Genomic DNA, 27634 nt, shown 5'->3' on the forward strand with positions numbered 1-27634 from the left:
CTAGCTGTGTGACCCTGGGCAAGTCGCTTAACCCCAGCCTCAGAAAAAAAAAAAAAAAAAAAAAAAAAAAAAAAAAAAAAAAGAAGTACCATACTTGGACTAACTACCTTCAATGGAATATCTTTACTTAGTAATGGGAGAAATCCCGGTGGAAGGGTAAAGCTGGCCAGCTTCTTTGACCCTTCCCATGGAGCACTAGCCACAGTACTCCTCTTCGCCCATCCTTTCCCTAAGCCTGCGCGCTCCGCCCCCTACCCCTCCCTTCTCAAAATTGCTCTAGTGGGCCGGGCCTGGATACTCGCGATAAAAATGGAGGAGCTGCTGAAGCGAGAACTGCAGAGCTCCACCGCCAAACCCACTGGCCACTCGGGGGGCGGCTGCATTAGCCAGGGCCAGAGTTACGACACCGACCGTGGCCGGGTATTTGTGAAAGTTAATCACAAATCCGAGGTCAGAGCCGGAGGGCGACTCTCCTCTCTGCCTCCTTTCTTTTATTTCTTGGGGCAAAGGGGCTTGGACGGGGGCGGTGGGCGGTTCTGGGTTCCGGGCTGCGGGCGGAGGGCCGGGCTGGGGCTGGCGGGGCGGGCTCCTTTGCCAACCTGGGTCCCCGGTGCTTGCAGCCCCCGTCTCCTCCACCAAAGCGGCTGGTGGCGCGGTTCATCCGGGTTCCCAAGAGGCCTTTGCGTGGATCCCTTTTTGGTCCGTGCCTGCCAAGAAACGATGGCCACTCTTGGGGGTTCGGGCCACTCCTGACTGGACTGAGGGACTTCTAGGGTCAGCCCTTATTGGTCCTTTGATCTCTAGCCCTTACCGTTTGCGTCGCATCCCATTCTTTCCCTTCCCACTCTGCCTCACCTTGCGGTATGAATAATTTAACCAGTGATTCTAATGTTGCAGAATCGGGAAGAGGGAACCTCAACAAAAACCTATTCCTGTCCAAAAGTAATCTAAATGAAGTTTTGAGGAGAAACTTGTGATCCACTAAGGGAAGAAAAAGAGGGGAGGAGGAATGGGACTTGGGAAGAGGAAAAAAGTACTTCTCTTTATTTTTTATTTACTTTTTCTTTCATCTCTTTTTATCCTCACCTCTTTCCCTTTTCCAATCTATCCCCTTCTCTCTTTCATTGTATTAGATTTTTGTTTTGTATATATTTCTATAGAATTATTACGTTTATTTTCATGGCAAGCTCCTTTTTTGCAATTGTGTGTGTGTGTATTCTGAAGAAATCGGGGTTAAATGACTTTCCAAGGTCATATAGCTAGGTCATACAGACAGTAAGTGTCTGACATTTGAACTCAGGTCCTCCTGACTTCAGGATTGGCAGTCTATTCAGAGCGCCATCTAGCTGCCCCTCAATACTATATATATATATATATATATTTATTTATTTATTATAGCTTTTTATTTACAAGATATATGTATGGGTAATTTTTCAGAACTGACAGTTGCAAAACCTTTTGTTCTAATTTTTCCCCTCCTTCCCTCCTCTTCCCCCCCATGGCAGGTTGACCAATGCATGTTAAATATGTTAAAAGTATAAATTAAATACGATATATGTATACATGTCCAGACAGTTGTTTTGCTGTACAAAAAGAATCGGACTTTGAAATAGTGTACAATTAGCCAGTGAAGGAAATCAAAAACGCAGGTGGACAAAGGTAGAGAGATTGGGAATTCTATGTAGTGGTTCATAGTCAACTCCCAGAGTTCTTTCGCTGGATGTAGCTGGTTCAGTTCATTACTGCTCTATTGGATCAATACAATATTTTTAAGCGTAGTTTTCGCTTAACATGCTTAACAAATTCAATCCTGTTCAATCCTGCTTATTAACCCTCTCATTTGAACTTCTTTCTAGTCTCTTCTGCGTATTTTAAAAATAATTCCCAATACTGTATTACATTGTGGAGAAATGCACATTGACAAGACAGGCCATGACAAAGAGTTGTCAACTTTTAATGTTTCCTAAATATTTAAATATATAACTTGACAGTACTTTTCTTTGCAGATTGTTCAAGCAAGAGCTGATGAAGCAAACTTAATGGTGTGGATATATAGAGATTGGGCCTGGAATTAGAAAGATCTGTTTTCAGATTTGACCTAAAAATACTAACTTGGATATCTCTGTTTGCCTTAGTTTCTTTACCTGATTTAACTAATGAGATCCTATATCAATAATTATTCCCTTCTTACCCCTTTTCCCTGATGATGGGAAATTGCCACATAGTAAACACTGCTATAATGATAATAATTACAATTATTAATTAATCTACTATTTTTGTAATACTAAGAGTTCTGATAGCCTTTAATTTGCTAATTCCTCATCTACTTTAGGATTTAATTCTTGATTTTAACTTAAATAGTGAAGCATATAGGCTGTTTTACCAAACTTTTTTGAATCATTTCTTTGCAGGAACCAAGGGGAAACAAGTATACTTAGCTTGTTTTGCAAATTATGTAATACTTCTTCTCATGGTAGACTTTGAATCTTTATTTCAGCACACGCAATTTGTTAGTGGTCTCTTTTGTGATGTTTTTGCCATGGAGAGCAGAGCTTTGTAGTTTTAAAAATATGTATTTCATAAAATACATTATTTATTATACCACACTTGAAAGCTGCCTAGCTTGTCTATCTCTGTCCTTAAGTAAGACAAAAATTTCTTGGATTGAGTTTCACAGATCATAATTGGACTTTACTACTTAAAAATATTGTAGTAAGCATCTCTTATAGTTTTGTGAGTGCAGTCTCTTAGGACATGTATGCAGAGAATCTAGAAGAACTCAGCTGTTAAGAGTTCCTACTTTTTAGAAAAAAATTCAGTTATTCTTTATCTTGTAATTTTTATAAGTTGACCAGAAGGCACATGGATGGACCAGATAACTTAAGATATCATCTAGTCAAAATATAGAGCTGACTCAGTGATTCCTTAAGCCATAAATTCTTATTAGTGTGATGTTTCTTTTTTTTTTTAATTATAGCTTTTTATTTACAAAACATATGAATAGTAATTTTTCCACATTGACCTTTGCAAAACCTTCTGTTGCAACTTTTCCCTGCTTCCCCCCAGGCCCTCTCCTAAATGGCAGGTAATCCAATACGTGTTAAATATGTTAAAGCATATGTTAGATATGTTTGTTTCTTTGACACATTCCTCAACCCATCTTTGCAAAGTCTGATCTTATTAAAAAAAAAAGGCATTTTATAAGATCTGTCACTGGCCCATCACTCTAAACTATTTAGAGCATATACTTTCTGCAAATATAGCTTTTGAAACAGGTGAAACTATTCCACTCCCCTTTCTTTAAACTATATGTGGCAATAGCATTATTTAAGAATCCTTATCCTATAATTTGATTTATATTTGCTGTTACATTATTGTACTTTCCTTTGAATGTTTTAAGAGTTTTTCTTTTTCTCCTGTATTTCCTTTATTTCCAGGTCGATTTTAACTTCTTTTTGTTTTCATCTTTTTCAAGTCTGTATTTTTACCTTTATTGGCAGTGTTTCTGGATTACTGATAACATTTTAAAATTGAATCTCTTAGTGATAAGAACACCTCCACATCTGCTGTTTCTTAGTGTTTTTCTTCATTTACATATCCATTTTTTTTCATTTTTATTTTTGAAGTATAAACTTACTTTTTTAATCCTTTGATAGCTCTTTCCAGACATGCTACTTTGAGTCAGACATTGTGCTAATCCTTGGAGATACAAATAATAGTCTCTTATAAAAAAGCTTACATTTTAATGAGGGAGATGACATAGGGAGAGAGTGGCTACCTTTTTGGTCTGGAAAGTAACAATTCTGGTTAATAGCATAACAAATAAGTAGTTAATTGATATGTCCTTTCTATAAGCTGTGGTGGTATTTAGAGGATTAAAGCTCTCTCAGCAAGAGATGTAAGGCTGGTAGAGGCAGATATGTGCAAAAGCAGCCTTGAAAATGGCAGAGATGAATCTGAGGAAGCCTGTTGCTCAAGAGTGTAGTTACATAGCTTAGATCATATACGGTTTTCTTGAAGCATTTCAAGCAATATATAATGGATAAATACAGTGTCTGTAGGCCAGATAAGAGGGGACTTTTGGTTATATTGATTGTATATTCTTTACTGTTGGCAGATTTTAAAGTATTTCTTAAACTATAACTTACTTGGTTACTTCTACCTCAATCTTGGGCAGAGATCAAAACGGGTTTTCTTTCCATTAATTATCTTATATGTTCTTTATATGTGACTTAAGAGTCATATTTTGAGTTTGTTTTTGTTTGTTTTTCCTGCTTTCAAAATTATATCTGGGAAAAAATATTAAATATGGATGGAAAGTTACTAGGGAAGACTGTGAAAGAGCAGCTTGCTCAATTCTTGCTTTTGTTTCTGGAAAATTGGCAACACAGCATAATAGGCAGAAAACTGGCCTTAAAGTTGTTTTTATATTTTGTGTCATTTATATGTTTGATAAGCACACTTTTGGGGGCAGCTAGGTGGCGCAGTGGATAGAGCACCAGCCTTGAATTCAGGAGGACATGAGTTCAAATCTGGTCTCAGACACTTAACACTTCCTAGCTGTGTGACCCTGGGCAAATCACTTAACCCCAGCCTCTAAAATAAATAAATAAATTAATTAAAAAAAACAAAAAGATAAGCACACTTTTTATGCTTTAACTCAAGTCATTGATACAAATACCATAACAAGAATAACAGAACTTGGAGTGGAGGCATCCTTTCTGATTTATATTAACCTCTTTGCTCCTTGAGTTAAGCAATATATCCAGTTCCACCTAATTATATTAGCTTACCCACATCTTTAAGAATTATATAAAATTTTCTTTAAGAATTACATGAAAAAGTAAATTAAATGCTTTTCTAGAGAAACAATGTCTCATTTACTATTCTTTTCATAAAAGAAAAGTGTTCAACTGCCATAGCAGTTCTTTTTGAGGAAGTCATGTTTGTTTATTGATACCATAGCTTATTTTTCTAAATATTCACCAGCATACTCAAGAACAGAAGCCAGGTTCATGGCTTACTTACTTCCCTTTTTTGAAAATTAGTCTATTTGCTCTTCTTGAGGGCTACAGTATCTTTTCCTTTCTTAGTTTAAAGGAGACATAGTACAACAGAAAGAAGGATGAAGGTTCATATCTAGTACATGTGTGACATAAAGCTCAGCTTCTTAAACTATTGTTTGTGATTCCATGTGAGTTCTTGTAACTGAATGTGTAGGTCATAAAATAGAATTTACTGATGATTTGTCATCAGTAAATGTTTGATTTATATACCTATTTTGCATACCTGTATATCTAAGGTAATGTAAAATTTCTTAAGTGAAAAGGAGTTACAAATATAAAAAGTTTAAGAACCTCTGAGTCATAGAACAAGTCATTGAGTCTCATTGGGACTCAGTTTCCATAGTAATGTGAGAGGACTACCTCTGAGGTCCCTTTCAATTGTAGACCTAGGAACCTGTAAACTATGCTTTAAGCAATCACACAAGCTAGTTCTCTCAATATCATTGGGACTTAAAATTCTTCAAAGGCAATTATGTTTCCTCTTTTAATCTCCGTATCTATGTTGGGTTCCATTTGCCTAGATCTGTGTTCTGTTTGTCTGTTATTCTGTTGCTGGCATAGTGGATAAAGAGCTGGGCCTAGATTCAGTAAGACCTGAACTGTATGATCTTGGGCAAGTCAGTTGCTTCTCCAACTTTAAAAAGGGTACTTTAATAGTACCTATCCCTCAGGGTTGTTGGGAGGATCAAAAACTGTAGTATTTATAAAGTACTTAGCACAGTGTCTTAGCACAGTATAGCAAATATACAAGTGGTAGTTTTATTATTATCATTATTATTAGTAGTAGTGGTAGTATGTCCTTATCTTTTTTGGCAAAGAAAAAAGAAAATGGCTCAAAGCTATGATACTGAGAAAGATAAAAATATAAAGAATATACCAGTGCCTCTCCTCAGTCAGTCAGTCACTTATTTATTTGAGCTCTCACTACGTGCTAAGCACTACAGTAAGTGCTGGTAATAGAAAGAAAAGCACAAAACAGGACCTCACCCTCAAGAATTTAAAAATTAAGAAAGGAGGCAAAATGTAAATGACAATGTGCACTTGTACAAGCTATATAAAGAAAAAATTAGAAATAATCAATGGAAAAAAGGTACTCAATTTGGGAAGGAGATTGAAAAAGGGTTCCTGTAAAAGATGGGATTTTACCTAGGACTCCTGAAGCTAATAAGGAGCCATGGGAGTATAAGGAATAAGGGAGTGACATGGCCAGATCTGTGCTTTAAGAAAATAACTTTTGGCAACTGAGTGGAAAATAATTTTAAGTGGGGAAAGAACTGTGACAGGGAGATCTAACCATGAAGCAACTAGGATGGTCACAATGTCTAAGGAGAAAACAAAGCAATAGAATAGATAATGTGAAGGGGAAATTGATAGACTTTAAAACAGATTGGATATAGAGAATGTAAGGATGGCGGTAGGTACCCTTGAGTAATAGGTAAGTTAGGAAGTAGCAAGGAATTAAGGAATCAGAAGTTATTACTTCTAGATGTGAGGTACTGCTCTGCACCATATTGCCAATAATTATGTTAATATTTTGACAAAGAGTTTAATAAGTTGGATAAAAAGAAGGAAACTTTAGATGGAAACATTGCCAACAAAAGTGAGGAGTTCTGTAATTATATTAGAGCCAAAAAAAAAAAAATCAACAACAATGACATGAATATGCCTATGGTATAGCAAAATAGAATAAGATGTTAGAGTACCTGAATCTATATTATAAAATGCAAGATAAAATAAAAAGGCAAAGTTGCATCCCCTTTGTGTGTTTGGTAAACAATTGAAAAGAATAGAAGTGTTATAGTGGAATGTCATTTAGTTGTATGGATTGAAGATTGCAACCAAAAATGCATTCCTCTTGGCAGAGGAACCATTTATACAAAAGCTTCAAATTAACTGAAGGCAGTAAAAGAAAGTGGAAATAAATTGGATAAAGAAGAAACTTTTAGAACAAATGCTGATTGATTCAATTGATTTAAAAATTGAGTTCAGTTACCTTAGCCAGTCTAGATAAGCATAAAACAACTAATTACATGTCCTGATGTTTAAGGAAAATAAATTTTTAAAAGGTGAATATACTGATCAACACATTTTTAATGTGGATAAAACAAACTTATTCTGGAAAGAATTCCAGAACTTACATTTCTAAGAAAGAAAGGAAAAAAAAAAAACACTGAATTTAAAATGTCTAGGATATACTACTATAGAAAAGAATTAGAGAATGAAGAATTAGAAAATGAATTGTTTCTCTTAAGTGAAATGCATAAACATGGAAAAAAAGAATGAAAAGAAGCACTGATCTAGGAGGGTTGAACATATACATAGATTTTGGTATAGGAACAAAATTGAGCAGGGAAACAAGTGACATTAGAGAAGAGGGATCAAAAGGGAGAATAATATGAAGAGGACATCGTCACAGACAAAATAAACTTTAAGATCCTGAAAGTAGGGAAGGGAAAAGGACAGAGAAGTAAAGTGAAAAGAAAGAACTGGATATTTCAAAAATATTTATTTTGGTGAATGGCTGGATAAATTGTGGTATGTGTATAAAATGGAATATTATTGTATCATAAATGACAAAAGAGAAGATTTCAGAAAATCCTAAGAAGCAAGAATTGTTGCATTATGAAGTGTGTAGAATCAGAAAAATAATTACATAATGGAAAAAAAAAACTTTATAAAGAAAAATGACATTGAAAAATTTAAAACTTTTGATGAAAACAGTAACTAACCACATTTCCAGAGTGACTATGAGGGAGCATGATACTAACAAAGAGTTGATAAACTCAAAAGTGTGAAAGAAGAGACAACCACTATGTGGATTTGGATTTTTAAAAATAGTGTTGATTTGTCACAAAGTTTTTTCTTTTTTCTGTTAGGGAGGAGGATTTTAGGGATGGTAATGCAATCGTAATCACCAATTTAAAAAGGAGAAAAAAGCCATGAAACTTTTTTTTTTTTTTTTTTTTTTTAATGTACAGAGAACAGCAAGTAGTAGAGAAGTTAGTGTATACTAGTAAAATAATTTTGAAAGCAATGGGTGAAATTTGTTATGTGCTTTTTAAAAAGCAAACAGAAGTAGAGATTCACTTTTTTATGTTAGTCTATTATGTTCTACTTTGATAAAGGAACTGCTCTTTTTTCATGTTTAATATTGTTTTTATTATGACATTTGTTCATTTTAGGGCTAAAAACATTTTGCAGGAATTAAAACAATTCTGAAGTTTTACCTTCCACTAAGTAAATAAGAAAATATTAAAAAACCAAAAGAATAAATGTTGGATGGGTTCTGGAAAGCTAGATATATAATTGTATTATGATTTTAAAGAAAAGTTCGGATTCGCTCCTATAAATGACGCTCTCAAGCTCAGTTAAAAAATGAAAATAAAAAGTTTTAATCAAACAAGACAAGGTACAGACAATTTAGATTTACACAAACAAACAAATAAGAACAATTGACAACATGACAATTATAGCAGATAGAGGAAGAGAATACATCACCAATTCAAGGGAACCTCAAAAACTCAAATGGCTGGGAGTCCCGTTTCAGCCTCAATCAACTTGAATTGTGTAAAGATTTTTCCAGGCGAAGCGTCCTCCCCATGGATGAGACTCAACTATGGCTTACAACACGGGCTTTTTATATGTTTTCAGACAAAGAAGGCTCCTGGCCAAAACTTATCTATATATTCATGTTGACTCACTCCAAACCCTTGAAGCTTGACTTGTTTCCTTATCACTTGCATATGCACAGGGAGGAAGCCACCCAACCCTAAGCATAAGCATGTCCAAGAATGGCTAGTTCCTGGTATCTATTGTCAAGGTCATACAGAGTTCATGGAATGGTCAAATTCCCATAATTTAGAAGCTCAGGCCTGTTAGATTTGAGTGAGCTTACAATTCTAATATGAAAATTTAATTTCTTATTCAATAATATAATCTAGTAAACTGAAACCAAGTTTGAAATGTGGCTAAACTGATTTTAAACTTTGATACAAAAGTATAACTATTAGCTATTTACATAGAGAAGGTAAAATTAAAAAAAAATAACATGCTTCAATTGAAAATGTTTGAACAAACTGGTATATAAATGTAATAAAAATGATCAATATGTGAAAGACATGGAAGGAAATACTTAATGCAAACAATTTACATGATGCCCATTATATGGAGATAAAAGGAGAATTAAAAAAACTCAAACCCAGAATTTAGACCAATGCAGTGACCACCATTGACTATAAAGAACTGATGATGACAGGGACAGCTAGGTGGCTCAGTGGATTGAGTACAGCCCTAAAATTAGGAAGACTTAAGTTAAAATCTAGCCTTAGCTATTTAATATTTCCTATCTATGTGACCCTGGGCAAGTCACTTAACTGCAGTTGCTGCAGTTAAAAAAAAAAATTGTGAAGAACTGAGTATTATTCATTTCATATCTCATAAGTTAATCATCTTATAACGCTCATTAATATGAAGACATGGTGCACCATAGGGTCAGAATTATGTCAGTCCTGTCAGATATAGGCAATGTGTAGATATGTGTGGTTTAAGTGACTCTTATTTTGTTATTCTCACATCTGATTTCTTTTTAGAGGAATCACATTCCAACTCTTTTGGAAATGCTCTTTTAAATTCACAATTTTTTTTTTTTTTAATTAAAGAAAAAAATAACTGCAGAGTGAGTTTTAGTACTAAAGGACTTTAAAGAAGAATATTTTTGAATGGGCATAATGTAATTCTTTTAAAGAATAGAAGGCTTTCAGGCATTCTTGATGAAAAGATCAAACTTTTTTACAGGATAAAAACTCTGAAATTAAAACAAGAGACAAGCAAATTTTGAAAACACATTTGAACATTTGGGAAAGATTTTTGACACTCAAGTTCATATTATTAAAGATTCCTACTGTCTGTAAGAATCACAAATACAAACAAATATAGTATCTAGGGATGCTTTTTTGTAAAGTTTTGATGGTTTTAAGAAGAGAGAGGGAAAAATACACACTAAATATTCACAACATTATTTAGTGTTTATATATATATATATGGTATTAGCCATAGATAGTGTGTATGTTTAAGCCTCCTTTCCCTTAAAAGAGGCAAATAGCATTGTTATAATAAAAATAGTTTAGAATATGCTACATAATCAATCACATGAGCACCTTGAAATTGTAAATGGCAGTTCTATCTGTCTCACTTTGGACTTTGAATATCTAGAGAATTTTTAAAGTGTTACTTGCATTGCATTTTTGGGTACAGCTGTGCCATAAAAATAACCTATTCTGTTAAAGCTACATGACATTTTGAATCCATATACAAGCAGATTTCTTAATTTTACTGTATTTGAAGGTTTATTTGGGGACAAGCTGTCTTTGCTTACTCAGTTTTGATCAGGTAATTTTTGGTTTGAAATGTTCTTTTCCTAGAAAATATTTATTATACATCAGAGTTTGTAGGTTTTTGTTCCCACCTACCCCCTCCCCAGTATTGACCTTTCTTATTTCTTCCCCTTCTCATTCTTTTCCTGGCAGGCCAAAAAAATGTTTGAAGGTGAAATGGCAAGTTTATTAGCTATCCTAGAAACAAACACTGTGAAAGTACCCAAACCCATGAAAGTGATAGATGTGCCAGGAGGTGGGAATCTACTAGTGATGGAGCATTTGGACATGAGATATTTAAACAGGTAAGTTTTAGGCATATTTTTTCCTGAAGTTTGCATATTTTTAACTTATTTAAACATTCCTGAAACTTTTTGTACTCTGAGGAGATGGTTTTGAATGACTATAATATTAAAAAAATATGGCATCACAGCACAATGTGCTGTCCTACAGAATCGATACTACCTTTAGTACTTTGTCATCATACTCTGTGGAATAATAACTAAAAGGTAAACAGATAGGAAGTATTTCAAACTAAAACTCTTGAGGATGATTAGTGCTAAGAATCTCAGATGAAAGATGGAAATATCAAAACATGATTACCTTTCTCTATTAAAATTGGTGTAAAAATTCTGTGTTAATATATTTATTTATGCCTTATTTTTGTATTATGCTTTAAAATCTTAAGGATAGTTTTTTGTTTTTGTTTTTTTTTTCTTGCGGTTAACTTTGTTAGCCCTTTTTTTTGGTAGACAAATTGATTTCTTTTAATTTTGTAGTCATGCTGCAAAGCTTGGATCTCAGTTAGCTGATCTACACCTTCATAACAAGAATCGTGGCGAAACTCTCCAGAAAGAGGAAAAAACCATTGGTATGGTAAAATGGTTTATATATGTCTCTACACACACACACACACACACACACACACACACACACACACACACACACACACACACACACACACACACTACCCCTACCCCCCTATATACTGAGAGTAACTGAGGGATTTATACTGAATTTTGAAAAGTAGCCATTTTGGACAAAGCAAATAAGAGCCAAAGAATGCCAAATAGAGTTGGTATGTAGATTGTTGTTAGGAATGAATTATATTACTTCATTTGCCACAGATATATGGGCATTTATGTATATATAATTGTGGGAATGCCTAAGCCAGAGGTTCTAAACATGTTCTTTTTTTTGGACCCCTTTGGTAATCTGTTAAAACCTATAGATATCTTTTCAGAATATATATATATGTATATTTGCCTACATCCTTAAAGGAAATATAACTTTCAGCCAGAGATTATTTAAAGAGGTAATTTTTTTTCCCTATCCAAATTTACAGATTTACTGAAATCTATACAGGGATTTCTTGGAGGTCTGTGTATTTACAACTTACTTTAGTACTAAGGTTATCTAAGATAATTTATATTCTGTAAAACTTTTTGGTATCTAGAAGTTAGCATAATGCAAATACATTTTGGCATTATACCAATTGAGGAGTTCTGTTAATCACTATTTCTGCAATTCTAAAAATGTTTTTTAAGCCTTAAAATGAAGCTTTATACATTCTTTATAATTACCCTAATACAGTGATGATTGAAGTGGATAATTGTTACCCTTTATGAAGTAAGATTCTGAAGTACATTAATAAATTTACTTTTTTTGTTTACATTGGTTATAAATTTATGTTATATAATATGATGTATTTTAATATGTTTCTATATTTTGAAATTTGAGATTGAATTTAATAATATTGGTAAACCATATGGGGTAATTGTCTATTAAGCTGTTAATGAACTATTAACTAAAATACTTAATTCCTTGACTGCATAATAACAGTATATTCTAAAAGGCCAAGCAAATTATAGAACACATGTCCTTATACTTCTTGCATTACCTAGACTGTAATTGTTCCAAAACATTTGAAGCTGTGACTGAAGTGGATCTTTGAATCTTTCAGAAGAAAGTATTCTGAACTGGATATCAGCAAATGTATTTTTTATATTAGTTATGAAGTTAATTTTAACTCCTTAATGAATTGAATTCTTTTCTTTTTTTATCCTTCTGAAGCTCTTCTTTGCTCCCTTTCTGCTACGATCAGCAAATCATACTTTCAGTTACTCCTTTTGGAACCAGGATTATCTTCCTGATGTTCTCTTGGTGAAATTCCCTCTAACTATTGGTGAAACCAGATCCCTTATTTATCTCTAGATAAGAAAACAAGGTGAAGAAGAAGACATTCAAATCATTTGTGAAAGTGACTAAGCAACTGGAAGCTGTTTATTCCATGGGTGGGAGCCAGGGCCTCTCTGAGGAAGGTAACTGGTGGTTTTTTGTTCTTTTGCTTGCAAAGGGAAAGGAGGAGGGCAGGCAGAACTTCAGTTTGTGGACCAATTTGGGTTTGATGTGGTAACCTGCTGTGGATACCTCCCTCAGGTAAGTGACACAGAAGGTTGTCTTAGTTTAATTGATCACCTCTGGCTAATAGATTCATATGGATAAAGTTACTTTCTTGGTAAAACTTTAAATGCAAAACTTACTGTATTGTTTTTTATTTGTCAAGTATTAAAAAAAAAGATACTAAGTATATATGCTTTACATTCAAGGACCTGTGCAGTGTAAGAACTAATATGTTACATGCAACACATCACTTCAGGGATGGCTAAGAATTAAATATTCTTGTAAAGATTAAAAAATTTAACCTAGGTTTTTTTTCTTTAAAAGTTTTTCTCATTCTGAATTCAAACATCAAAACAATATTTTCACATACAAAGTAAATAAAAAGAGAATTGTATGTGAAAATATGAACCTCTTTTTTGTGCTGCTTCTTTTACTTTTAAGTATGTAATAAATTACACATTTAGCTTTCACAGCTGGCCTGTTTTTTCCCCCTATACCCTTTCTTTTGTTCACTTCTGTGCATTCTTTAAAAAATTGCTTCGAGGATCAGAATCATCTGTTTTCTTTCTTTTTTTTTCTTTTTCTTTTGTTAACCCTTGTCTGAATCTTCCTGTGGTGAAAGCAGTAATTTCTCCTTCCTATCATTCTTTCTCTTTGCTTCTAATCCTCTACAAGTTAGACTTATTTTCTTTTAATAAATATTGAAACCATCAAGGGAACTTGAATGACTCAGGAGACTAAGAGCTCAGTCTATTGACATCACTTCCTTAATACAAAACAGAAACAACAAGAAGTTACAGGATGTTTGGTTGATGGGCCACTGTGGGCAACACTCAGGTGTTCTTGATAAATATTTTTGTTAAATAGCTTTCTCTTGCTAAGGCTTAGTAAGTCTCCTTTTGTTAATGATTGAAAACCTCTAAGTTTCTCATTTCACTTCAATATTGAACATAGACTAAGCATAGACTATTTTTTAAAATAGTATTTTATTTTTCCAAATGCAAGCAAAGAGATTTTTTCTTTTTTTCTTTTTTTTAAATTAATTTTATAATTATAACATTTTTTTTGACAGTACATATGCATAGGTAATTTTTTACAACATTATCCCTTGTGCTCCCTTCTGTTCCAAATTTTTCCCCTCCTTCCCTCCACCCCCTCCCCTAGATGGCAGGCATTCCCATACATATTAAATGTTATAGTATATCCTAGGTACAATATATATGTGCAGAACCGAATTTTGTTGTTGTTGTTGTTGTTGCAAAGGAAGAATTGGATTCGGAAGGTAAAAATAACCTGGGGAGGAAAACAAAAAATGCTAACAGTTTACACTCATTTCCCAGTGTTCCTTTTCTGGGTGTAGCTGATTCTGTCCATCATTGATCAATTGGATCTGAGTTAGATCTTCTCTTTGTTGAAGATATTCACTTCCATCAGAATACATCCTCATACAGTATCATTGTTGAAGTGTATAATGATCTCCTAGTTCTGCTCATTTCACTCAGCACAAAGATATTTTTTAATATTTACTTTTGTAAAATTTTGTGTTCCAAATTTTTCTTCCTCTTTCCTTCTCATTTTGATATAAGTTAAACAAGTGCAAACCCCCCCCCTCCCAACAATAAACAAATAAGCAAACAACAGCAGCAGCAAAGATGAAAATACGCTTTGATCCACATTCAGTCTCCTTGGTTCTTTCTCTGGATGCAAATGGCACTTTTTTAGTCTATTGGAATTGTCTTGAATCACTTCATTGTTGATCATCACTTAATTTTATAGAATAACAATATATATCACATCCATATACCATAATTTATTTAGCCATTCCCCAACTTATGGACATCTACTCAGTTTCCAATTTCTTGTCACTACAAAAATGGCTGCCACAAACGTATTTGTACATGTGACTCCTTTTCCTTTCTTTAAGATCTCTTTGGGATATAGGCCTAATAGAAACATTGCTGGATCAAAAGGTATGCAGTTTGATAGCCCTTTGGGCATATGAACATAGACAAAGAACTGTCTTGAGTCAGGCTTACCCCAAAATATATGATTCCCTAACATTAAACATTAAAACAAACAAAAACCAAATAACCTTTGTTATCTGTTCATTTTCCTAATCTACCCAGGTTTTAATTCTTTGTTAAAGTAGGCCTCTGTTTCCAGGGTAGAGAGCACTGTCCCAAGCTGCTTTCCAGGATCTTTCTAAAGATCTGACCATAAGCACTCTTTTCTGCCCTGGTCTATTGGTTATATCCCCACCTACTGTAGCTGTAAAGATCTTGTGTGTTAAGGCAACAGAGTCCAGTTTAGCTGGTGCTGGGGCCAGGGCCAGGGCTAAGGCCACACAGCCTGCACTGGGACTGTGCACTAGGCTCTCACCCTCATTCCACAGACTTTCCTGCTGATCTTCTAAGTTGTCTTTGGCTGGAAAATATTCTACTTTGTCTTTTGGGTGTTCTAATGCTCTAAAATTTGTCATTATTTAAAGGAATTTGGAGTTGTTTTGGGGAGAGGCTGTGCGAACTCTTGCCTTAACTCTGCTGTCTTGGCTCTTTCTCATCTCTTGGCTTTTTGCAACAATGTTATTACATAATCAAAATGAATTTCCATGTTGGCCATATTTAAGAATGTATGTCTTATTGAACACCTTGAACCCATCACCTATCAGGTGCTCTGAAATTGTGATTGATATTTGCATGCATCAGAATTCTTAAATCTTTCAGAATTTTTTTTCTAATCAGATTAACAAATGAAAAATTGAGATAATGCATCCTCTGAAACTTTTTTAGTCAGTTGTGTGATTATAAATATTAAGTCTTCTTTAGAAAATGTATGTGAAAGCCTGTTGCTTTCACTTATTATACCTTCATCCATAATACCTTTAATATACATACACACATATTATTTTCATACAGAATTTTTAGGTATGGGAATGTAGTCATGAGTGGGTAGATTGCTGCTATTTTATCAGTTGCCTTTATACTTTCTTCAAATTTTCCCAAGATTGAGATCGGATCTTTTAATAATTTAAAAATGCTTTTAATATGTCGCTTGTGTGTATATTTGGTCTTGTGCAGGTGTTCTTCTCATCTTTATTTTCTTTAATGTCATTTCTATTTCCTTATATTGAAAAGGGGCCAAATATAGTGACTTAATAATTGTCACTGATGGAGAAAAAGGTTTCAACTTATCTTGACAAATATTTTCATGTTTGTTATCCTTATAATTTTTAGTCTTAAATATTCTTGGCTTGATCTAATTTGAACCGTTTTATTGCCAAGCTTTCTATAAACTTATTTTTACCTCTATTTCATTACATTTTATATATAATACTTTTACACATCTTTCTCTGTAGGATTTTGCAAATGAGTTTATATTTTAAACTGGCATTGCCATCTCTATGCATTTGGCAAGGAATCAAATATTTGCTGACTGAAGTAGTTTCTTTCCTCTTCTTATTTCTTTGTTCTAGTGCTGATTTATAGCAGTTAAGTTTCCTTAGGAAATAGTAATAATTTATGTCTATTTCTTTTTATCCATTTTCTACTTTGGCTTTTGATGTTTTAATAGTATATTTGTTTATTTTACTCTCCTATTTTGGTATTTAGTTTGATCTTTGCTCTAACAAATCAACTATGTGATAGGTATATGGATAGTTGATTGGGAAATAAATCTCAAATTAGTAATTATATATCTTCTCTCTGTTAAGATACCATTTAATTTTTTGTGATGCTTGGCACTTGATTAACACTTTCTAACTGTGCTTGAAGAAAAATTAATGATTTGTAGTTGTAATGTTTTTTGTGTGGAATATAAAACCTGAGCATCTTTTTTTTCTTATTCATAAACCATATTTTCCAGAGGTTTTTTTTTTGACCATGCTCCTCAGTTTTTACTTGTGCATTAAAGTCATCAAAAGAAAAGTTGATTGAATGTAAAGATCTTAGCAGGTCTTTGATAGAATTCCTTTCTTCCATCTCATTTTCTTCACAAATACTAAATTACAGTTATTTCTATGGATAAAAAGCTTTTGCCAAATCCAGGATTCCTGATTTTAAGAAATAAATAGGAATAGCTTTCCACAATAAGCCAAAATTTGAAGCATTCCCATTAAAAACAGATACAGTGCACCTATTATCTCCTCTTTTATTTTTTCAAAAGATAGTTATTTACAATAAATCAGGGGGAAAAATTAGAGGCTAATATTAGAAATCAAGAGGCCAAAGTAGTATTTGCAGAAGACATGATAGTATATCTAGAAAATCCAGTTGTCTCAAGCCAAAAATTGTGCCTACAAATGAGTTTGATAAGGCTGCAGGTGCAAGCTTAATCTACAAAAATCATTCTAAGTCTCAATAAGAATGATAGACATCAAGAAAATAGTATTTAAAAAAAAGCCACATTTATTATTGCCACAAAAACTTTTGAATATTTGGCAGTTAGCTTAGACATACAAATGACCATTTGTAAGAGCAACTATCTGGTTGTGATGGCAGAAATTAAAGAAAATCTGAATCACTGGAAGATGATTCCATATTCCTAAAAAAAATTAATGTATTAAAGATTAGGGTAATCCCAAAAATTACATAATATTTCTTATAGAGAAGAGCTATGAAGTAGGGAGGGGAATGGCAGGATAGGAAAAGAAATTATGACTATGACTATTAGCAGTGTGGGGAACTCTTGCTTTTAGAATTTTTATCTATTGTAAATCTGGAGAAATTAGGTAACTCTTTTTTTTTTAAAATTATGAACAATCAACAAACAAATATTTTTGTATATAAAATTGGATTGTGAATCTTTGAAGCAATAATGCTTACAGTTAATTTATTGTTTATTTTTAAAAACTATGTTCAGTTGTTGGTGGAATTGTGAATACATCCAGCCATTCTGGAGAGCAATTTGGAACTATGCTCAAAAAGTTATCAAACTAAATGGTCAAAGGATATGAACAGACAATTCTCAGATGAAGAAATTGAAACTATATCCACTCATATGAAAGAGTGTTCCAAATCACTACTGATCAGAGAAATGCAAATTAAGACAACTCTGAGATACCACTACATACCTGTCAGATTGGCTAAGATGACAGGAATAAATAATGATGAATGTTGGAGGGGATGTGGGAAAACTGGTACACTAATGCATTGTTGGTGGAGTTGTGAAAGAATCCAACCATTCTGGAGAGCAATTTGGAACTATGCCCAAAAAGTTATCAAACTGTGCATACCCTTTGATCCAGCAGTGCTACTACTGGGCTTATATCCCAAAGAAATACTAAAGAGGGGAAAGGGACCTGTATGTGCCAAAATATTTGTGGCAGCTCTTTTCGTAGTGTCTAGAAACTGGAAAATGAATGGATGTCCATCAATTGGAGAATGGTTGGGTAAATTATGGTATATGAAGGTTATGGAATATTATTGCTCTGTAAGAAATGACCAGCAGGATGAATACAGAGAGGTTTGGAGAGACTTACATGAACTGATGCTGAGTGAAATGAGCAGAACCAGAAGATCACTATACACTTTAACAATACTGTATGAAGAAATATTCTGATGGAAGTGGACATCTTCAATATAAAGAAGATCCAACTCACTTCCAGTTGATCAATGATGGACAGAAGCAACTACACCCAGAGAAGGAACACTGGGAATTGAATGTAAAGTGTTAGCACTACTGTCTTTCTACCCAGGTTACTTATACCTTCGGAACCCAATACTTAATGTGCAACAAGAAAATTGGATTTACAACATATATTGTATCTAGGTTATACTGTAACACATATAAAATGTATGGGATTACCTGTCATCTAGAGGAGGGAGTAGAGGGAGGAAGGGGAAAATTTGGAAAAATGAATACAATGGATAATGTTATTTTAAAAAAATTACTCATGCATATGTACTGTCAAAAAATTTTTATAATTATAAAATTAATGAAAAAAAAAGTTATCAAACTATGTATACCCTTTGACTCAGCAGTGTTGCTACTGGGTTTGTATCCCAAAGAGATCTTAAAGAAGGGAAAGGGACCTGTATGTGCAAGAATGTTTGTGGCAGCCCTCTTTGTGGTGGCCAGAAACTGGAAACTACGTGGATTCCCATCAATTGGAGATTGGCTGAATAAATTGTGGTATATGATTATTATGGAATATTATTGTTTTGTAAGAAATGACCAACAGGATGATTTCAGAAAGGCCTGAAGAGACTTACATGAACTGATGGTGAGTGAAATGAATAGGACAAGAAGATTGTTGTATACTTCAACAACAGTACTATATGATGATCAATTCTGATGGATGTGGCCATTTTCAACAATGAGTTGAACCAAATCAGTTCCAATAGAGCAGTAATGAACTGAACCAGCTACACTCAGGGAAAGAACTCTGGGAGATGACTATGAACCACTACATAGAATTCCCAATCCCTCTATTTTTGTCTGCCTACATATTTCCTTCACAGGCTAATTATACACTGTTTCAAAGTCCAATTCTTTTTGTACAGCAAAACAACTGTTTGGACATGTATACATATATTGTATTTAATTTATACTTTACTATATTTAACATGTATTGGTCAACCTGCCATCTGGGGTGGGGGAAGAAGGGGGAAAATTAGAAAAAAAGGTTTGGCAATTGTCAATGTTGTAAAATTACCCATGCATATATCTGGTAAATAAAAACTATTAAAATAAAAAAAATTAAACTAGACCTATTTCACAATTAAAAAAAAAAAACTATGTTCAGTTTAATAAGTTAAAACAAAATTACCCTATTTAAATTGCCCTACTCCTAATTATAAAATTTGCATCTCTTTTTGAGCTTATCTTCTGCATAAATTTTAAAATGTTTGATACTTTCTTTTCATATTCATTAAATCAATATTGGAAAATGTAGGTTCTGTTCTGTGCTGAGGGGCATGCTTCATCATCAACTCTCTAAAATTGGTAATTGCATAGATCAGAGTTCTGATGTCTTTTGGAGTTGTTTTCGTTTACATCATTGTGACTGTTGTACAAATTACTGGTTCAATCCATGTCAGTTCATTCAAGTGTTTTCAGGTTTTCTGAATTCTTCATATTGACCATTTTGTACAAGTTAATAATATTCTATTAATCAATATATCACAATTTATGTTGTTATAACCCATTTTGTTTCCAGTTATTTCAGCAACAAAAATTGTAACTATAAATAATTTGTACCTTTCAACATTAGGAGATTTTTTTCCATGATCCCACAGTCAGTTTGTGTTAGAGATAGCACTAAATTTTAGGTTTTCCTAACTCTGTTCACAATCATGCTGCCCTTTTTTTTTTTTTTTTTAATTTAATAGTATTATTTTTCCAAATACATGCAAAGATGGTTCATACATTCACCTTTGCAAAACTTGTGTTCCAAATTTTTCTCCTCTTCACCAATCCCCTCTCTCCAATACAGGAAGCACTCTGATACAGGTTAAACAAGTGCAATTCTTTTAAACATATTTTCATATTTGTCATGCCGCACAAGAAAAATCAGGTTAAAAAGGGGAAAAAAAAACAACCAAGAGGATCAAAAACAAAAAACAAAAAAACCCAAGCAAACAATAACCAAAAAAAGAGAATCTACTATGCTTTGCTCCACTTTGAGTCTCCATAGATGTCTCTCAGTATGTGGATAGCATTTTCCATCCCATTTCTATTGGAATTGCCTTGAATCACCTCATTATTGAAGAGTCAAGCCCATCATATAATCTTGTTACTGTATAATATTCTCTTGGTTTTGTTCACATCATTTAGCATCAGTTCATGTAAGTCTTCCAGGCTTTTCTGAAATTAGCCTGCTCCTCATTTCTTATAGAACAATAATATTCCATTACATTCACATGCCATAACCTATTCAGCCATTCCCCTACTTTGCCCCTATTATTGTAATACTGATAAAAATAGGCCGAAATGGTGGAATGAAGCCAGGAAAATGCTCAACCTTTTCCAGTTTCCTTAAAATCACATGAAACCAAGTCTTTGAACAGAATCTATGGGGCATTGGCAGAAAGCATCTAGAGAGAAGTACCTTGGAAGCTTTCATTGCATGAATAATACAGAGAAAAGAGAGAACCCAGAGCATTATGAAGCTCATGAATCTAAGCTTTCTTTTTTGGGACACAGCTATTTTACATTTTACCCAATGCAAAGTGAGCTCTTTATGGTGCTTGGCATTTAGTCATTTTCATTTATGTCCAACTCTTTGTGACCGCATTTGGGACTTTAAAAAAAATATTTAAATACAGATAAGAAAAACAGTAGGAAAAAAAGAGACAGAAAAAAAATTATCATGTGTCCAGTAGAACATCAGGGAGGATTCAAAATATATAACAGTAAATTTCCATTTCACAAAAGAACATATAATAATAGAAGAACTAAAGTGTATGTACTCTTTTCCTAAGGATTCTACTATTAGGCAGAAGAGGTCAGTCAACAAACAAAGTTGAATTTTAATCATGAACTGTTCCTGCAGTTGCACAATGCAACAAGTTCTAATTCCATCTAATTATATCATTGTCCAGTCTATATCTCTCCAGCTTTTTCCATAAAATATTTTATCAAATGTTTTCTAAAATTTGAATAAACTTTTTTTCTAGCACAGTTGGTAGCATCACTTTAATAACTTTTCCCCTTCTTTTTCTAATACTTCATTTTCTCCAATTACATATAAAAACAATTTTAACATTCTTTATTTTCTTCAAATTTTGAATTCCAAATTCTCTCCTTTTCTTCCCTCCTCCTCTCATTGAGAAGGCAAGCAATGTGATGATATAGGTTATACATTTGACGATATGCAAAACATATTTCCATGTAAGTCATGCTGTGAAAGGAAATAGACTAAAAGGCCTGAGAAAAATAAATAAAATAAAGAAAAAGTGTCTTTCATATGTCACCAGCAGTGGCTTAGCAATCCTATTTGCCAGTTCTTTCATTAACTGAGAATAGAGTTTATTTGATGACTTGATCAAGGCTGCAAATAGATACTCTATCACTATCTCTTTATTTTTCTTGAACATCAACTCCTTAGCAGCCATTTTTGTCATTTCCAGGACAGTTATTCCCCTTAGAATAAAAACCAAGCAAATTGAAATCAAAAGATTCTGCCTTTTTTCTGTTGTTGTCATCATCCCATCTACCCTGAAGTAGTTGCCATCTACCTTCTTTAATTTTCCTCCTTAACTCAATATCACCTTTTTTTCACGTTTTAATTTTATCATTAAAAAAAAAAGCCCATGTCCTTTTTATTTACTTTTTTCACTTTGTACCTTCAATACCCTCATGACAATTTTTTTGCTCCTCAATCAGGAAAACACACTTTGACCCTGTCATGCACATATTTAGCACCTCTACTGCTAGGTTTTTTTGTTTTTGTCTTAAAAACATTAAGTCTCTACATGAACATCTCAAAATCTTCCTCTGAGCATATATCACAAACTGAATTTGGTGCTTTTCCAACTTTAAAAAGATAAACAATTCTTTTACCTGGGATTCATGACAGCTGAGTTTTATTGGAAGCTATATTGTAGGACAATTTATGGTGATATGTCAAATGCTGATCCGTTTAAAATTTCTGTTTTAATTTAATTTAAAATTTAAAAATTTATTTAATTCAAAATTCAAATTAATTAATTTCAAACTAAAAATCAATCAATTAAACAGAATTTAAAACTCTGTTTCTTACATTTGTCACCAAAAAAGGGGAAAGAAAGCTCCTCAATATCTCTTTTAAAAAATTAAAATTAGCATCCCTTGCTGATCTATGTGCGTTTTTAGCTTAGCATTAATTCTTGATAATACTTTTAAAGAATCATGCATTCCCATATTCATCATATTGTTTGCCCTTACTCCTATTTTCTGTACCTTTTTTTACTTTTTTCAAAAAGTTTTTATTGATTTTTATACATCATCTTTATTTTCCCCGGATTTCCACCCCTCTCCCCTGGGGCCATCATGTAACAATATTTTTCAAATACAAAGAAAAAGAAAAGGAAACAATCAAAACAACCTATCGATACATGAAAAAAAAAATCAAAGAATTTGTACAATGTTCAATATCTGTGGACCTCCCTAGCCATTTACAAATTGATAGGCATCTACTTTTCTAATTCTTTACTATTAAAAATGGTGCTACAATTATTGTTCTATTGTCTTTTAATATCTAAGTAGGATAATGAGTTATCTCTGTATTTGCATTATTTAGGTAATTCTCACCTTTCTTCCTCCCTGGAAATATTTCCCTTTGTTTCCTCATAATTCATTCTTGGGAATTTCTTATTTCTCTTGGGCTAATATTTATGAGATACTACCTATCTTTCCTCTGAACTCTTTGAAATCAGATTTCCCAAAATCCAAGGCACATGTTATAATTATACCCCTGCTTTATTCTCCTTTATTATAAACTCACATCAGGGAGTTTTCAGCTTAGGAGCGAAATACTATAAATGTACAAATATGCAATGTTATATAATGACTTTCAGAATGTAAGAGCATAAGAAGAGACAAGATTCTATATAAAGTAAGAGAAAGAAAAGATTACTAAGTTGATAGCATTGGGAAGACTTCTTGGATTATGTCTCCTCACTGGACCCCTAGTTCCTCATCTTTAAGAAATAAACAGATTATATTAGATGATTGACAAGGGCTCTCTGACCTATGATAATTCTGTGGCTTCTATATCTGCTGTAGACAGAACTCTGCAGAGGTAGTAAACTATAAAATATATTGAATTTTTCATTATTGTCAAATTACACTTAATATTCTGCGCTTTGGTTCTGCTTGTCACTATTAAAACTAATTTTTGCTCAGATTTTTTCCCCTTCTTTTTAATTTTAATCCTATAGGTGAATGACTGGCAGAAAGACTGGGTAACATTCTATGCCAGGCACCGAATTCAACCACAGATAGACATGGTAGAGAAGGAGTCTGGTGACAGAGATGCAAGAGAACTTTGGTCTCAGCTACAAGTAAGACTTATGTACAAATTCTTAGTGCTACCATTTTACACAAATATATTCTCTGACAGTGCCTGAGTTGAGATAGTTGTCTCCTTAACATAGAGAAAGAGATAAATCAAGTTTGCTTTTTGTGTCCATGTTTTTCCAGAACGTTTAGTTAAAATCTGACCTGATAATTCTTTGCTAGAATCCCAAACTGAGTCTTTTGCCACCCATTTGAGTAACACATAATAATTTTGTTTGAATATTGTAAAATTCTTTTTAGAGTAAAATCAATTTGCAATCCATAGCTCCTTTGGAAAAGTTCAGCTTAACTTTATAACTAGAGCTGCTTAGAATTCTCCATCACTGGAAATGTTCAGAGACTGAATGACATCCTATTAGGGATATCATAGAAAGAATTTATGCTTTAACCAAAGATTGCTTTGGATCACCAAAGTTCCTTCCAACTCTAAGATTATATTATTACTTTAATTACTGAAACTGAAAAGATGGTAATCACCAACATATTCTTTTTTCCCTCTTTTTCTTCAGTTGAAAATACCTGGTATGTTCCAAGGCTTAGAAATTGTACCTGCTTTACTCCATGGAGATCTCTGGGGAGGAAATGTTGCAGAAGATCAGTCTGGGCCAATTATTTTTGATCCAGCTTCTTTTTATGGCCACTCAGAGTTTGAACTTGCCATAGCTGGAATGTTTGGGGGCTTTGGTAGCTCTTTTTACTCAGCTTACCACAGCAAAATCCCTAAAGCTCCAGGGTTTGAGAAGCGACTTCAGCTCTATCAGCTTTTTCACTACTTAAATCATTGGAATCATTTTGGATCAGGGTATAGAGGATCTTCCCTGAATGTAATGAGAAACCTCATAAAATGAGCCTCTTCTTTTTGTGTTTTGATCTCAGCTTACTTTGGTGATTCAAACATAGTATTATTTCTCTAAGGAAGTATGTAACATTATAGTCAACATCTAGAGTCTAGGATTTCTCTTGTACCTGCCTTCTCTTCCCCTGAACACTATCATATCCCCAAAGATATTGGGGTTTGTTTTTTGTTTTTAATTTTTTCCTGAATTAGAGTAGCTCACTATTGAGCTTCTTAATCCAGAATCCACAAACCCTTATAGTAGCTTATTTACAAGCCATGAAACATACCTCACAGCTTAGAGAAAATTTTATTTTAAAGTTAAATATTTTGCTAAATGTTAAATAAAGGAAACTAGATTAAGCTATGCTACAGAATAAAGAAACTGTGAAGAATGGATGACAGCATTTAACCATCATGTTATCAAAATAAAAAAAGGAAAAAGATACCGTGTTTCCCCAATAATAAGACCTATCCTGAAAATAAGACACCCACATACTCTTTAATATTCCGCTAAAATAAGCCCTCCCCCGAAAATAAGCCCTATCGAACTTACTATGAAAACGGTCATCATGGTGATCCCCTGCGCTATATGCTGCGTAGCGGTACCTTCAGTAAGCAGCGCCGCCCTCCCCTCCCGGGTGAAACGCACGTCGCGCTCCGAGCTGCATCCAATCAGAGCTGCAGCAGTGAGCGCGTCATCCTCTTCTTCCCTGGTGATTTGCTTGCTGGCGCTACTGAGAACAGCGCCGCGGAGTAGAGCTGAGACAGGACCATCTAAAAACTCGGTAAGTTCAGTAAGCGATGGAGAATAAAATAAGCACTCAGGGGGCATGATGGAGGCTAAAAGGGGCATGATGGAGGCTAAAATGGGCATGATGGAGGATAAAAGGGGCATGATGGAGGCTAAAAGGGGCATGATGGAGGATAAAAGGGGCATGATGGAGGATAAAATAAGCCCTCCCCTGAAAATAAGCCCTCTGGTGTTTTTTAGTCCCAAAAAAATAATAAGACAGTGTCTTATTATCGGGGAAACACGGTAGTAATCAAGTTATTTGAAGTGTGAATAAGAACATTTAATAATAAAAAAATGCCCTAATTTCTTTCTTGATTACTTTAAATACATTCCTTTTAGTTTTTGTAGTCCTTAGATAAACCCTTCTTGAAATGTGAAGGTTTTCTAGCCTTGGCTAGCTATGTAGAACATAAGAAGTAGTCAGTTCTGCTTTTTGATTGGTATGGCCTACATCTGGAAATGAAAGCCATTAATTAAAAACTTTTCAACATTCAGGATCACTGAATCTAATAAAAAGAGGTAGAGCAGCCTCTTATGTTTTGTAATAATAGTATTCTGTTTTTTCTCCTCAGAAGGATCTAGAATCTACCTGACCCAAGAACTATTTTTCAAATACAAGAAATCAAGTATTTCTGTTTTGATGGCAGAAATGTAGGTTAATTGAGGAGCATAAAACATTTGGGAGATAGAATTGTGTTTCTTAGCTATTTACAGATCTGAAATGTTCATAATGGAATCGCTGAGCTGGGTCTAGATTTTACCACACACAAGGGGACTTCCAGATTATTAAGACACATTTCTTTTTTTTCTGTTTCTTCCTTTGCTGTGTGTCCTGCTACAATAACATTAAATGAACTTTTAGGTAATTGTAGCTAAATGGAGTAATTTGTTTGCTTTTAAAAAATTTACTCCAATTCTGCCATTTTCCTAAGCTTGGTCAGTTATCTTATTTTCATAGAATATTAAACCAAATTGTGAACTTGTTTCCTTTATTTAGTATTTCAACAATATGGTAAATTTAATGAATGGTGTTGATGCTTATCACTCTTTTAACATGGGAATTTTGACAGGGTATTTACTTCTGCTCTTTGTCTTATGATTTGGCTAAATAATAGTTGTATTGTTCTTGTATAGCAATAAAATAGATAAAGCTTATTTCTTAAAAAATCAATTTTGATCTTGTTACTTTCTTGTTAATATTATTTGTAATTGATTGTTTTCTTTTACTAAAATTTTAATTTACATCTTTTTTTTATATTACTTTCATTTCCAAATGAAATCCCTTGTAAGAAAGGGGGGGCAGGGAGAATGGGAAAAAATCAATCAGAAAACTCCCCAAAATACTGTAGAAAGGCAAGAAATGAGAGTCAATAAGGGTAATACAGATAGGTAATGAGGAAACCAAATTATCACTGCAAATGATATGATGGTATATCTAGAGAACCCCAGAGATTCTACTAAAAAGTTATTAGAGATAATCCACAACTTTAGCAAAGTTGCAGAATACAAAATAAATCCACATAAATCATCAGCATTTTTATACATCACTAATAAAACCCAACGGCAAGAGATACAAAGAGAAAATTCATTTAAAATAACAGTCGATAGTATAAAATATTTGGGACTCGCTATCTGCCAAGGGAAAGCTTTTGTACAAACAAAACTAATGCAGACAAGATTAGAAGGGAAGCAATAAACTGGGAAAACATTTTTACAGTTAAAGGTTCTGATAAAGGCCTCAATTCCAAAATATATAATTGACTCAACTTTATAAAAATCAAGCCATTCTCCAATTGATAAATAGTCCATAGGATATGAACAGACAATTTTCAGATGATGAAATTGAAACTTTCAGATAATGAAAAGGTGTTCCAAATCATTATTGATCAGAGAAATGCAAATCAAGACAACTCTGAGGTACCACTAGACATCTCTCAGATTGTCTGACAGGAAAAGATAATGATGAATGTTGGAGGGGATATGGGAAACACAGACTGGGAGATTGAAAGAGGCAATAAAGACTTTGGACTTTATTCCTTTATTCCTAATCTTGTGGCGATTACTCTGTTGAGACCAAGGCCCAGTTCAGAAGACTTCCAGAAAGCTAGCCAGAACATTACAGTTTGGCACCTGAATGTAGATGTAAGGATTTACACTTAGCAGT

At 33.6% G+C, this 27634-nt stretch overlaps 1 protein-coding gene across 1 annotated transcript; it reads left to right on the forward strand.

The window, feature by feature from the left end:
* The first annotated feature begins 279 nt into the window (after positions 1-279).
* LOC141566885 (ketosamine-3-kinase-like) lies at positions 280-26641 on the forward strand. Its single transcript, XM_074312019.1, has 7 exons — positions 280-450; positions 10592-10743; positions 11218-11309; positions 12795-12877; positions 23701-23823; positions 24349-25124; positions 25718-26641. The coding sequence occupies exons 1-6, from the start codon at positions 310-312 to the stop codon at positions 24685-24687; spliced, it is 930 nt and encodes a 309-aa protein (XP_074168120.1). The 5' UTR covers positions 280-309; the 3' UTR covers positions 24688-25124; positions 25718-26641.
* The last annotated feature ends 993 nt before the right edge of the window (positions 26642-27634 follow it).

This window comes from Sminthopsis crassicaudata, chromosome 4 (assembly GCF_048593235.1).
Source record: "Sminthopsis crassicaudata isolate SCR6 chromosome 4, ASM4859323v1, whole genome shotgun sequence".
NCBI classification, from domain to species: domain Eukaryota; kingdom Metazoa; phylum Chordata; class Mammalia; order Dasyuromorphia; family Dasyuridae; genus Sminthopsis; species Sminthopsis crassicaudata.